Source organism: Cnephaeus nilssonii, assembly GCF_951640355.1.
Source record: "Cnephaeus nilssonii genome assembly, chromosome: 4".
NCBI lineage: Eukaryota > Metazoa > Chordata > Mammalia > Chiroptera > Vespertilionidae > Cnephaeus > Cnephaeus nilssonii.
In genome coordinates, this window is record NC_137075.1 from 86,736,827 (window position 1) to 86,750,218 (window position 13,392).

The following is a 13,392-nucleotide window of genomic DNA, read 5'->3' on the forward strand; positions in this document are numbered from 1 at the left end:
CAGAATCAAACCCAGGTCCCTTCAGGCCACAGGCCGACGCTCTAGCCACCGAGCCAAACCGGCTAGGTTTTTTTTATTTTATTAATATATTTTTATTGATTTCAGAGAGGAAGGGTGAGAGAGGTAGAAACATCAATGATGAGAGAGAATCACTGATTGGCCACCTCCTGCACACCCCCCACTGGGGATCGAGTCCACAACCCGGGCATGTGCCCTGACTGGGAATCGAACCGAGACCTCCTGGTTCATAGGTCGACATTCAACCACTGAGCCATGCCAGCCAGGCACCACTATTTCAAGTTTGATGCCACTGAGTCTGATATTTACTCAGGCCCCTCTCTGGATTAAGACCCCAGGGTGTGGCCACACTATCCAACGGGAGGGGAGGGGGCTTAGAATGAAGGGAGGGCAGTCCTTATTTCCCCCCCTGCTTGTTTTGTTTACAGAATTCTCTGAGGCTACTTAGTGCATTGAATTAAGTGCTTCTGACGAGGGCTTGGTAAGCGACTGCAGGCCCCCACTGGTAGGGGGACCCCAAATCCTACAGGCAGCTAGCTCCTGCCCTCACTGGCCCCTGAAACAGAGCTCCAGCTCACCAGCTTCTGCACCAGGAAGAAATCCTTCTTGTAGATGGCAATGCCCTTGTTGAACAGCTTCCTCTCAGACATCTTCCACTGGTCTGAGCCTGCGGGGCAAACAGGGAACCGGGGTGGTGAGGTGGGTGGGACCGTAAGCATCCCGGGGGCAATTCCGACCAGCAGACAAGTGTGCGATCCGTCCACCCACAAACTGCTCCTGCCACGTACTAGCCCTGCCACTTGACCCTGAACCTCACTCTCCTCACTTGTGAAGTGGGAACTAATAATAGAAGCCACCTCCCCAGTTGTGCAGACTAAATGAGATCACGCATGTGTGAAACCCTTGGTGCCCAGCCTGGCACAGACGACACGGACCACTGCACGGGGATCGATACCAGTAGCTGCTAGGATGATGCCCAGCGGTCAATGTCCCTCTTACAGCACAGGGTCCAGAACGGGACATGGCACCCCAGGGGTTGTCTAAGTTCCAGGTACCTGATGCCAGTTTGGATGGCACGCCCCGGATCCCTGTCCCTTGTACCGAGTCCTGGGCTTCCTTGCCTGGACGGCTCCCACCTGCCCACGCCCTCCCGTCTTCCTCTCCAGGGCACAGTAAGCTCCTGGAGAGCCACCCCAGCTTTGGTGTCAGTGCTTTGGCTCTTGGCTTACCCACCCCCCATCTCCCCCACCCGGGGCTGTGACTCAGCACTAACTGGGCCCCACTGATGGGAGACCCTTGGAGGCTCCAGGCTCTAGACCCACCCCCCACCAGGCCCACCTGTGTAGTGATAAGTTGCCAGTGGGTGGTTGTGGGGCCTCAGGGGCTTCTTCAGTAGCAGCTTATTCAGCGTTTCCTTAAAGGGGAGTGAAGCAAAGTCAGGGCCCTGGCTGGGTTCGGTGGGCAAAACTCAGAGGGTCTCCTCAGGCCATCACAGATGCAGAAGGCCCTCAGTGCAGCTCTGTCTGAGGTGGGGTCCCAGTGGCCCAGAATCAGGGCCTGGGGTGGATGGCACCACCCTGCGCTGCAAAGTTTAGAACTAGGGTTTCCTTGGGCTGAGCCCCTACAACCCCCATCTGGGTTGGACCCTCCAGCCTGTTTCAAATCAGCATGTGAGCAGGCCTGGCTCCTGGGCAGCAGAGATGGATCCAGCCCAGCCTCCCTGAGGGCCCTCCCCGCCACTGGGGGCGGGGTCTCACCAGGATGTCTCCCCTGGACTCGTGCAGGCAGTGCAGGGCCAGCTCCTGGTTGGTGCCAGCTCCAGGGAAAATGCTGGAGCAGGCAGCTGTCAGCAGGTCTTCCACTGCATTGTGGGAGGGAGCGGGGAGGGAGGTAGCGGGCGTGGGGAGGGAGGAGAGGAAATCACTTTCAGGGCAGGCCGGGTTGGGCGGGGCTAGGACTAGCCCACCCACCTACCCAAGACCATCTCTGCTTGCTGGCTCAAGCCCCCTCTCACCTTGCCTCTGCTTCTCCCGGCTGCTCTCCAGGTCCTCCCACGGCTGCCACACCAAGTCGGCCTTGTGGGGGTCTGCAGCTGCCAGGGCGCGGTCCCTCATGGAGGGGATCTCAGCTTGGAATCGGGAGCCTACATTGATCCGTCTGCAGGGGTGGAAAGGGCAGAGAGTGAGCCCTCACTTTGCTGGGGGTGAGGCGGGGGGGCAGGCGGCAGAATCTGACTTTCCCCCTGGGGGATGGGAGAAGGTGCAGAGGGCAGCTGACAGAGGCTGAGCATGGCCAGGCCTCAGCTGGGCATAAGGGAATCTGGCTTCTGTGAGGACACCTGGCAAACGGCACCAAGTGCTGCCAGAAAGGCGAGGCCCAGGTGTTGGGAAGGGAAGGAGGAGCTCCAGGCTTACAGGCAGGGAAGGAGCCTCTCCGAGGACCCTTCTAATTCGCAGAGGCAAAGGCAACCCAAACCGGTCCCTTCCTTTTCCTGTGACTTCCACACAAAAGCAGGGCGAGGAGGAGGAAGCCCAGAGGGGCCGCTCAGCCCTCTGCAGGCCCTGCAGAGCCCTCTCCTCCACGGGCCCACCTCAATGCCGGGACCCCACGTGGCCACCCTCACACCACGGGCCGGAGGTAGGGCTGCACTTACGGCTCGATGCTCACTGGGGTGGCTTCCCCCATCACAGAGAGGACAGGTGGGGTGACTTCAGCACTGTCTATGGGACAAAAGGCAGGTTGGTAGGCCGTACCCTCCGCCCCTCAGCAAAGCCCTCCCTCCCCAGCCCGAGGTGGCTGCTCTCCAGCACCAGAACCACAGCGGTGACTCACAGAGGTTCACACATGGAAACCAGGCATCCTAAGTCCTGGCTCCCAGCCTGCAATGGTGACAACGAACTGTAACTTTCCTAAATATGTGGGTGCCCCCGTTTTTCACACCTACTGAAAGGGGCTCCTAAGGCTAATAATGCGAGGAGTGAATGAAATCATGCACAAAACCTAGCCCTGGGAGCTCCCACACGCAGATGAATGTTAACAACAGGTTAACTCCAACATGAAACTGTGGTTGTACTAGGAAAGAGGCCGAAACTCTCTGCACCCCCTGGCGAGGTGGTGAAGGAGATCGCTGTGGCATAATTATGTTCTCACTTCCTTGCTGGGTTCTCTAGCCTCAGTTTCTCCTGAGCTAATCTCTTCATGCCTCACAGGATCAAGAGACACTCCCTTGCTGCAAAAACAAAATCTTTGCTGACTCCTCTCTGCAACGTGAGATAAAACCTGTGCGCTCCTCAGCAGTCCCCTTCCATCTCGGCCGCCCACCGCCCTCTCACCTGGACCCTGGACCCCAGCAGGCTGGTGACACGTGGCCCCTCACTTTCCCTGCACAGTCTTACCTCCATGTCTTTGTCACACTCATGTCCTCTGCCTAGCGTGTCTTCCCCGCCCTTTCAGAGCTCAAGCTCAGTTCTAGCCCCACCCTCTCTTGAATGCTTTCCTCCCTAGCCCAGGCTAGCAGCCTCTGCAGGTTTTGGAGCTCAGGGTCTGCTTCACTCGCTGCCTGCTGAGCCCACACCGCAAGGAGCCTCTGCTTTTCTGTCTCCCAGGCCTCCATGTCAACTCTCTAGTGACCCCGGATTTTCCTTAAAACAGACCCTGGTGTCCCCATATATCACTGAAGCCCTCATAGGATCCGATTCGAGGCTTTACACCCAAGTTCTTGAGAAATATTCATGCGTGGGCAGACCTTTTCTTTGGGACTAATCTGGTCTCTACAGTGACTTCTTCCTGCACAACCCAGGCAGGGAGAGAGGCTTTGAATCTTGGCGTGGAAGTGTGAGGGCAGAAGGCCAGCCAGCCCAGGTGAGCCATTTCTCACTCACAGACACCAGGGGGCACCAGAGAGCTAAGCCATGGGTGAGGTCGGACTCGGAGGTTAATCTGGGGATGGCACCGCCTCACCCCTGTGCTGGTCTGGTAGTGTTTACTCCCGTTGAATCCTCTCCCCACCCTAAGAGATAGCATTATCACATTCTCCTGGGAGACGGATCTTTTTGTAGAGTGGGCGACATTTTTCAACAATTCAAACCCATGCGAGCCAAAATGTCTGCTCTTTCTTGGCCAAAATGACTGAGGAGAAAGGATCCGCCACGTAATATTAAGAACAAACATGACGCATCAGGCATGAAATTGCGTGCTGTACATATGTGAATGCATCTGAACCGCACCACAACCCTATGAGGTAGCTATTAGGTTGAACCATAGGAAACTACCCTATGTGGATCTAAAAACAGTTGAATATTGGCAATTTCATCATCAACCAAACACTACTAATATTCTCATCTAAACACCGAAGCAGCTGATGCCCAGGGAGTTTAAATGACTTGCACAGGGGGTGTAATAGTAAATGGTGCAACTGGGATTTGAACCCAGGCAGCTGACACCCCTCCTCCACCCACATGTATTCTTGAACCAGGACAACGTCCTTCTCTTTCTCAGAGATGAGAGAGTGGAGCCCCTTTTCTTACAGCATTCCAACCCAACCCCTAGCAGCCCCATAAAATGAGTCTCCTCCCTGCCCACCGAGGCCAGGGTTACTCACTAGACCGGAGCAGGGTGCGGTGGGCACTCTTTGGCGTGATGGGAGGAGGGGCTGGGATGCTGCTCGTGGACATGATGGCATTGAAATAGAGGCCGGAGCCCTCCCGCACGGGGCTGAGGATGGGAGGTGGTGTATAGGGGGGCAGCTCAAAGCTCCGCTCAGCGGGGTGGTCAGCCAGGCGGACAGGAGAGCGCAGGTGGCTCTGGTATGGGGTGATGTTGGAGTAGACCGGAGGGGCGATGAAAGTGCCCGCCTTGGTGGGGATGATCAGGGGCTCAGGCCTCGGCCGCTGCTTTGGTTTCCGCACCGAAGGTTCCCCTTCCAACTTGACACTCATGTCTTCAGCCTGGAGAAGGAAATAGAACCAAGATGGCTCAGCCTCCTATGTCCTGGGGTACTGAAGTCTTGACCACGGCTTGCTGGTCTCACCTTGGAAACTTAAGTCTGCCCACCGCACCCATCAAGGCAAGCCTGAGACAGGTGGCAGGTCCCAGCAAACTGTTTCTGTCAAGGGCCAAACAGTCAATTTAGGCTTTGTGGACCACATGTCGTCTCTGTTATATATTCTTCTTCTCCCCAGTCCCCACACCCCCATTTTCAAAAATAATCCCTTAAAGATATTAAAACAATTCTTACGTCTGAATTTGGGCCACAGCCCATAGTTCCTGCTGTGAAGTATGCTATAGGGCAGAGGACTATAGTTAAGGGCCCAGGCCCTAGAGCTGGGTTGCTGGGATTGAGATCCACCTCCCTTACCTACCACTTAAAGTAAATTACTTAACTCTCTGTGTATCATCATTTTTAACATGGGTATATTAAGTGCCTACTTAATGGGGTAGCTATGAGGGATAAATGACTTAATACTGGAAATCACTGAGAACAGTACCTGGTACACAGTAATTACTCAATATATACTGGCTGCTATCACTACGTAAACTCTAGGCATTAATGGAAATCCCCCCTCCCCCATGTGACAAGACCCGAACTGGGCCTGGGACCCATGTCTAACAAAATTAATAGGAGAGTCCTGTCCTTGAATAATTTTCCCCCCCCTTTTTTTTTTTTAGAGAGAGTGGAAGGGAGGGAGGGACGAGGAAGGAGCGAAACATCCATGTGAGAGAGATACATTGACTGGTTGCTTCCCACACACACCCTGACCAGGCCCAGGGATCGAACTTGCAACCAGGTACATGCCCTTGACTGGGAATCGAATGTGTGATGTACTTCCGATACAAACCGAAGTATTTATAGTTGCAACAATATGATGTTGGGGATTTGCTTCTAAATATCCAGTGGCAGGGAGACGTGGAGGTACAAATGAAAAAAGATCGACTATATTCTGATGGCTAAATATCGGGGTTGATTATAGCATTCTCCATATTTCTGTGCAAGATTGAAAAAGTCTGTACTACAAAGAAAAAAAATAACGAAATAACTAAATTTAAACCTTCCCCAAAACCCTGGAAATACTCATGGACAGAGACTCAGGAGATTCAAATTCCAGGGCTAGTTCTGGCATTACTTGACTGAATGACCTGAGGAACGCCTCTTGCCTTTTCTGCATCTATTTCCTCATCATTGAAATGAGTGTGTTGAGCTGTGCAGCTGCTCAGGCTCCTTTCTGCCCATCCTCAGGACAAGCTGCCCAGGCCTCCGGGCTCCAACACAAAAATTTCCACCAACCAGAGACTAAGACTCCAGAGAGCAGAGGCTGTGCTGCTCATGTTAACCTTGGAGCTCCCCTCTCTGTTCCGGAGGACAGGCATTTAGGCTGATTTTCCAGCTGAGAATAACGAAAAAAATCTGGACTCAATATAAAAACCACATTTCTGAAGGTTATCAGAGAGCAAATGAGTTGGCAAAGAATTAAAAAGCCAAGATCCAGGAAAAGAAGGAAAGTCAAAGAGGTGAACCAGCATTTGGAGTTGCGTTTCCCTCGAGTGGATGCTGTGACTGGAAGAGGCAACGGAGAGGCTGAGAACCTGAGTAGACCTTTTAGTAAATTCAAGGCGGTAGCAGAATGAAACTTGGAGTTGAGGGCTTGTCCAGGAAGCAGAGCCTGGTAGACTCCCAGGCTGTGGACTGGAACGCCAAAGGGCTATCTCCTCAGAATAAAGGTGAATCAGAAGAAGACTAGTCCTCACATGGAATAAGGCCCAGCTTCAACTCCTCTCATCTCTATCACCGTTTAATCTCTGGTTAAATGAAAGGAACCCAGGGTAGCTGTTGCTTTTTGCTACCTGTCAGAGACAACGATAAATTCTCTCTGGAAGAGAACTTCATCCAGAGCCTTCAATTACCTCCATACGTCTCTGCATATAATATCTGACATTCAACAAAAACAACGGAATATACAAGAAAGCAAGATGTGACTTAAAGACAAGAAGTAACAGATGACAGAAACAGACCATTAATGGAGTTGTCAGAAATAAACTTTAAGAAAACTATGCAATAAGATAGAAGGCGAAGTTGAGAATTCCAACAAAGAACTAGACACTCTAAAAATTAACCAAATGGAAATCTGGTAACTGAAAAACTACTAAAAAATAACTCAATGAATGGGCTTAACAACACATTAAATCCAGCTAAACAGAACTGGTAAACTGAAAGATAGGTCAGACTAAAAAAAAGAAAAATATACAAAAGTACATGACAGCCCTAACTGGTTTGGCTCAGTGGATAGAGTGTCGGCCTGTGGACCGCAGGGTCCTGGGTTTGATTCTGTTAAGGGCACGAACCTTGGTTGCAGGCTCCTCCCCGGCCCAGGCCCTGGTCAGGGCTTGTGCAGGAGGCAACTAATCGATGTGTTTGTCTCACACTGATATCTCTCTCTGTCTTTCCCTCTCTCTTCCACTCTCTCTAAAAATCAATGGAAAATCCTCAGTTGAGGATTAAAAAAAAAGAAGAAGAAGAAGAGATACACATCCCCTAAAGAAAGCTAAATATTTGACAAAGTGGACTTTAAAAGGCAAAAAGATTACTGAAATAAAAGGAAACATTTCATACTGAAAAGTGTCTATCCAGTTCTAAATGAATATGCAACTAACAACATCAATTAAAATGTATAAAACAGCCCATGGCTCAGTGGTTGAGTATCAACCTATGAACCAGGAGGTTGAGGTTCGATTCACGACACGGCACATGCCCGGGTTGCGGGCTCCACCCCTAGTATGGGGCTTACAGGAGGCAGCCCATCAGTGATTCTCTCTTATCATTGATGTTTCTATCTCTCTTTCCCTCTCCCTTCCTCTCTGAAATAAAAATATTTTTTTTTAAAGTATAAAACAGCCAAAACAGGTTTGGCTTAGTGGATAGAGCGTCGGCCTGAGGACTGAAAGGTCCCAGGTTCGATTCCGGTCAAGGGCATGTACCTTGGTTGTGGGCACATCCCCAGTAGGGGGTGTGCAGGAGGCAGCTGATCGATGTTTCTCTCTCATCGATGTTTCTAACTCTCTATCCCTCTCCCTTCCTCTCTGTAAAAAATCAATAAAATATATATATTTTTAAAAAGTATAAAACATATGCCATCAGAGCTAAAAGAAGAAATGGACAAAAACCTCAATTTTAGTAGGAGATTTCAACATGCATGTTTGCACTGACAGAACAAGCAAACATCTACATCCCAGTGCCTCGCACAGGGCCTGGCCCGTATTACAGGCCCTATCAAAATCTGGTGGCCTGAAATGAAAGAGATTCACGCATACCATATTTTCCTAGACAGTCCCAATTTCAAATATAAAACTGTCCCATTGTCCCCCATAGTGCATCTGTCCGGTTTGGTGTGGAAAACAGACATAGTATCACCACAGGTTGCTTGAATCGCTCCTTCAGTCACACTGTCCTTTCCCCAGAGGGTCCCAGGTCCCAGGAGCACTCAGGTACCGGAGGATTTTGCATGGGGAGTCTCTCATACCTGAGCGGGGCCATCAGTCCCGGGGACCCGGGTGGACCGCCTGCGGGTGACAATGACCGACGGCTTGTGTTCAGCAGGGTTGTGTTCAGGACCCTTCCCGTCCTCGTCCACACCTCCAGCCTGGGCCGCCTCCGATGGGCCCACGGTCCGCACAGGCACAGACACCGGGATGATGAGGGGCACCATCCCGCTGTCCTCTCGTGCTCGCTTGGCAGCTAAGGAAGGCTCAGAAAACTCCACCCCGCACTTGGTAGTTGAAGCCAACACACTTTTCCGCTTCTCCTCAGAGCCATTGGCATCCTGGAGAAGGGAAGGGAGGCGGGGATAGAGGTGAGGTTCAGAAGCTAAGTCCCGGTTTGCTGGTCTAGGATTCCCAGTCCCATCTGATTCGGGGATTCGCACACCTATGATGGTTCCCCATGGTCTTTGGTCACCTGGCCTTTCCCTGATCACCTTTTCTCCCACCACATTCCCAAATATCCTCTAGCACCTCCTTTCTGGCAGGTCCCCCCATCCTAGCCTGGAGTAGGTCCCCGCATGGCCATCTCAGGCCCCAGGTGCCTGACAGATGTACTTTGCTTGGCCTGCACAGTGAGTGAGTGGCATGTGAAAAATTATCTAAATATTTAAACGTATCTCTGTAAAAGCAAGCAAGCAAGGAACTTGTGGCAGCTGAGGGTGGTCTTTGTATATCTATCCCCCAGTGGCAGCTGGCTGGAGTGAAGTCAAATTCTACGGTCTTCTACCGATCAGCCCGGCCCTACAGGCATCGGGGGTTGAGACTTCAAGTAAAGGAAGGGGCTAACCCTGGCTTTGCAGTCAGATGTGAGGCTTCTATGCTAGCTTTATGACCTTGGGAAATCCCACTTGGGATTTCTTTAGCAAAAATAAACACAACAGGATAAATGACAGCATCCCTATCCAATTATCTGGGATCAAGTGTAAGAAACTCCAAGTACAAGATGGGTGCTCACACTCTGTTCATTCTCCTCCCCCACTGTTCCTGTCTTTTCTTTTAAATCAACTTTACTGCAGTGTAATGGACACAACAAAATGCAGCTATTTTTAATTACAGTTCGATGCATTTTGACAAGTAAAACCACCTGGATGACGACTACTACGTCCTTGTCTTTTAGCTGCTAAAATTCAGCACGCTGGATCTGGAAATGAAGGTACGTGGCACTTCCTGCCTGCAACCCTGCACCTGTATAGCCCTCACCTCCCTTTAGGTTCTGGATGCACCTGGGGAGAGGTTCCCTGCATGCAGGGAGTTCAGAATTCCCTGAAATGTAGAGGTTCTTTCATTTCCTTTAAGGAAGTGAGACAAGTGCCCTTGTGGGCCTGGCGTCCTCGCTCTCCCCACACACAGCTCACCCCACGCTCTGCCAGGTCCGGCTCCCGCCCCGGGCCACTCTTACCTTCGCGTTCTGCAGCGAGGCCAGCTCCACTGCCTTCTGGGCCAGGGTCAGCAAATTGGCCTCTTGGGACGCCCGGCGCCTCCTTCTCGTGCTCTGGATCACCCCACCCCGTAGCACCTGCCCACAGTCCCCTGCGCCCACTGCCCGCATGCCCTCCTCGCTGCCCATGGGGGGAGCCTCTCGTTCCCGACCATTGGGTGCCAGTCTCTCCCCATCGGACAGCAACTGCGACTCCCTCAGCTCCAGCGGGAATCCCAGCGCTTCGGGATGAGGCTGCCCCAGGGGGCCGGGTGGCGGCTGCTGCGGGGGCCAGTGATGTAGAAACAGGTTGGTGGCAGGCTCCTGCCCCGGCTGGGTGCCAGCCCCATCCAGGGCGGTGGAAGGCAGGACGCCCTCCTTGGAGAGGCGTCGGGAGCGGCGGGGGAAGGCGATCTGGGCCTGAGGTAGCACGGGCTGCGGGGCCGACTCCTGCAGGAGGGCCTTGCGCAGTTCTGGGTTCATGTCGGGGTTGGGGGGGAAGGGGTAGGGCACCATGCCGTGGTGAGCCAGGTGGGGCTGCCCCAGGGGCCCAGCCGGCTGCAGGCCAAAGTCCTGGGGCTGCTGAGAGGGCGGCTGCTGCATGGGATAAAAGTTCTCAAAGAGCTGCATCTGGGGCAGGCCCGCCTGTGGCTGCTGCTGCTGCTGCTGCTGCTGCTTCGGGAGCGGGTAGGCGGCGACAGGGTTGGGGGGCGGTGGGCCCTGCCGGAAGACCTGCCGGTTCACCTGGTGGCCGAACGCCAGCTGGAAAGGCTGCAGGGGCAACGTTTGGTTTGGGGGCTTTTTGGCCACATGGAACGAGTTCAAGGGCGCTTGGGGCCGCCCCACCTCCTGCGGTACCTTCTGCGGCATCATGGGCCGCACGCTGTTCCCGTAGCGGTCCAGCTGCGGGCCCCCTGCTTTCTCCCGCTTCAGTGCCTCGGGGTGGTTGTAGTAGGTGGAGACCATGCCCGGGTGCGGGCTCCCTTTGTGTCCACTGTAGACGGGCAGGCTGTGGCAGTTCCACGTCGAGTGGGGCGGAGGCTGGCCCGGCTGCTGCTGCCAACCACTGTCGCTGACCCCCCCGCCCCCGCCCCGCTCTGGGCCCCTCCCTGGAGCCATCACGGAGTTGGGCCACTTGACCGAGCCCGAGCCCATCTGCTGGGACAGCATGGCGGCGGAGGTCCGCTCGGACCCGTACACCACCGAGTTCAGCAGGGCCAGGCTGTTGGGGAGCTCCACAGGCTGGGAGGCAGGGGCGGCCCCTGTGGGGCCCTCGTGCCCAAAGTAAGGCTCCTCCTTCACCCTGGTGGACTGTGGAGGGGCCGGGGGCTGTGGTGCGGCCTGCAGGGGCGGGGGCTGCTCCTTGGCAGCTGCTTCCTGGTCCCCAAAGAGGCAACGCTTCCGCTTGTTCTGACCCCTGGGCTGGGCCTGGAGGTTCATGGTGTGGCCAACTGGGCCGGCCCGGGGAACGAGACCTACTTTACCAGTTGCCCATCCCCTAGGGGAAGGTCCTGCTGCGAGCCCCCTAGTCCAGGAGCCAGTGGGAGCGGAACAGGGGCAGGAAAAAGTGCTGGGCGATGTGGTCAGGCACAGGGAGAAAGAACGGTTGGCGGCTCCTCTCTCTTCACGGAGACACTCTTGAGCTTGTCTACGCCTCCCAGTTCATGATGCTCCACGGGTCCTGGAGCCTGCAGACAGAAGCATAGCAACAGCGTCAGCCACAGCCTCCCACGATGCCCCAGGCGCCAGCCAAGTACCATCGAAGGCCCTGGCTGCATGTGGTGCAACTTGTGAACTGCACAAAGCCATCTGCCAAGGGCGGCGGGGGCTGCGATCCAGCCTGAGCTCCTGCGGTCAAGCTGGGACAAGGGGCGGCAAAGGCCGTGTTCTGGTTCCTTTCCCCTCTTAAGCCAGGCCTCAGTCCCCGGGGCAGCCCGGCCTGGTCCTCTCCCATCTGCCCGGGCGGGAACCTCCCCACCAGACCCAGAAGGAGCATCGGTTCAGCCAATGCCTCGTCTGACGCCCCAAGCACATCTCAGACACAGAAAGTGGAGAGAACAGGTGTCATTCCCAACGGTGCCGTCCCAGAGCCAGGAGCCCACCAGGTCCTTGCAGAGTCCAGGCCTCAAGAGGAGGCTCGGGTCCTTTGCACCAAGGCTGGCAGGCGCGGCCCCACGAGAGTGTGTGCTGTCCTGGCCCCACCCCTGGGAGGAGCTGCTGAGTGGGATGGTGGCTGCCAGAGTCTTCCCCAAACTAGCACAGGAACCTGTTTTGCCGCCCTGGCAGGCTGGAGGCAGGGTGCCACCTGGTAGCTGGTCAGCAGTGCTCACCCAGCCTCCTCCACTGCCAAAGAGCTCCTGGCATCCCGAGCGAAGGTATGATGCTGAAGGAGTGGACTGCTAGAACTCGAGTGCGGAGGGTTTCTCTATGACATGGTGTGACTGAAGTGCTTCTGTGTTTGTTTTCTAACTTGATTTGGAAAAAAAAAAGAGAGAAAAAACAAAACAGGTCGCTCTATTTATCCTGCTACAGAACATGCAATCAAGACCACAAGGCTACAAACGTATTTTTATTACTTACGTGTAAGTGGTAACTGACATGTATAACTTGCATGTATTTTCAAAGACTTGCTTCAGAAGTGGTTATATGTTCCTCCCTGAGAAGTGGGTAAGGGTGGGAGCTGCATGACTCACTTCTTCCCCCGGTTAATGTTCTGGTCCTGAGCCAGTCAGGCTGGAGGGGAGCAGAGGGGGGCGAAGGAAGCCCTAGGAATGCATCTGCAAGTCCAGGCTGACCTCAGCCCTCAGCCCTCAGCCCCTAGATGCTGCAGGCCGCTGTCGGCAGCCCAGGAGACCAGCAGAGAGCAGAGGAGGGCTGGGGCTGGGCGGTACCGGTCGGGCGCTGGTATGAAGCCCCGGCTACACCCCAAGATGCCCCGGCCCCAGGGAGGCCCCGGTGCTATCTCTCCGGCGCAGGCTTCCGCAGCTCCCCGCCCTTCCCTCCCAGAGCCGGTGACTCACTCCAGCCCCTGCAGGCCTTTCACTTTCCCCGGCACCCAGAAGGGGAGGAACTTCCTCCTCCATTTCCTTCCTCAGCTCCCAGCCCTGAAGGGAGTGAGACTCTGCCCGCTTGCACCCCCCTTTTCTTCACATGTGGAAACTGGAGGAGGGAGAGAGGCTAGGAGGGCACCCAAGGCGCCTCGGCCCAGCAGGAGGGGCAGGGTTTGGACAAGCAGAGTGCTGAGGGCCTCAGAAAGCACCTTTTGAACAAACCCCTTTTTTTCTTGCTTTAAACTCTCATCCCAACAACCCAATTCGGAGCAGAAACCACAGGCTAGCCCCAGACTGAAAATGACCCTGGGTGCTATTTCGAAGCTGCAGGATGGGACTGTCCTGGCTACAGGAGCCGGGCTCTGCCTCCCCAAC

General features: G+C 54.6%; 1 protein-coding gene across 12 annotated transcripts in view; it reads right to left on the reverse strand.

Annotated features, from left to right (window-relative positions):
- The window catches only part of MIDEAS (mitotic deacetylase associated SANT domain protein), a 66,129-nt gene that overhangs the window by 9,025 nt on the left and 43,712 nt on the right, over positions 1-13,392 (reverse strand). For 11 of the 12 annotated variants that reach the window (XM_079769147.1, XM_079769144.1, XM_079769145.1 and 8 more), the window contains 8 exons: positions 9,950-11,655; positions 8,532-8,831; positions 4,619-4,964; positions 2,672-2,738; positions 2,033-2,175; positions 1,776-1,879; positions 1,357-1,432; positions 597-685 (listed from right to left, as the gene is read on the reverse strand). In XM_079769147.1, coding sequence (XP_079625273.1) covers positions 597-685; positions 1,357-1,432; positions 1,776-1,879; positions 2,033-2,175; positions 2,672-2,738; positions 4,619-4,964; positions 8,532-8,831; positions 9,950-11,407 — 2,583 coding nt within the window. In that variant the 5' untranslated portion in view covers positions 11,408-11,655. The remainder of the gene's footprint in view (positions 1-596; positions 686-1,356; positions 1,433-1,775; positions 1,880-2,032; positions 2,176-2,671; positions 2,739-4,618; positions 4,965-8,531; positions 8,832-9,949; positions 11,656-13,392) is intronic. The other variant, XM_079769146.1, reaches the window with a different exon arrangement.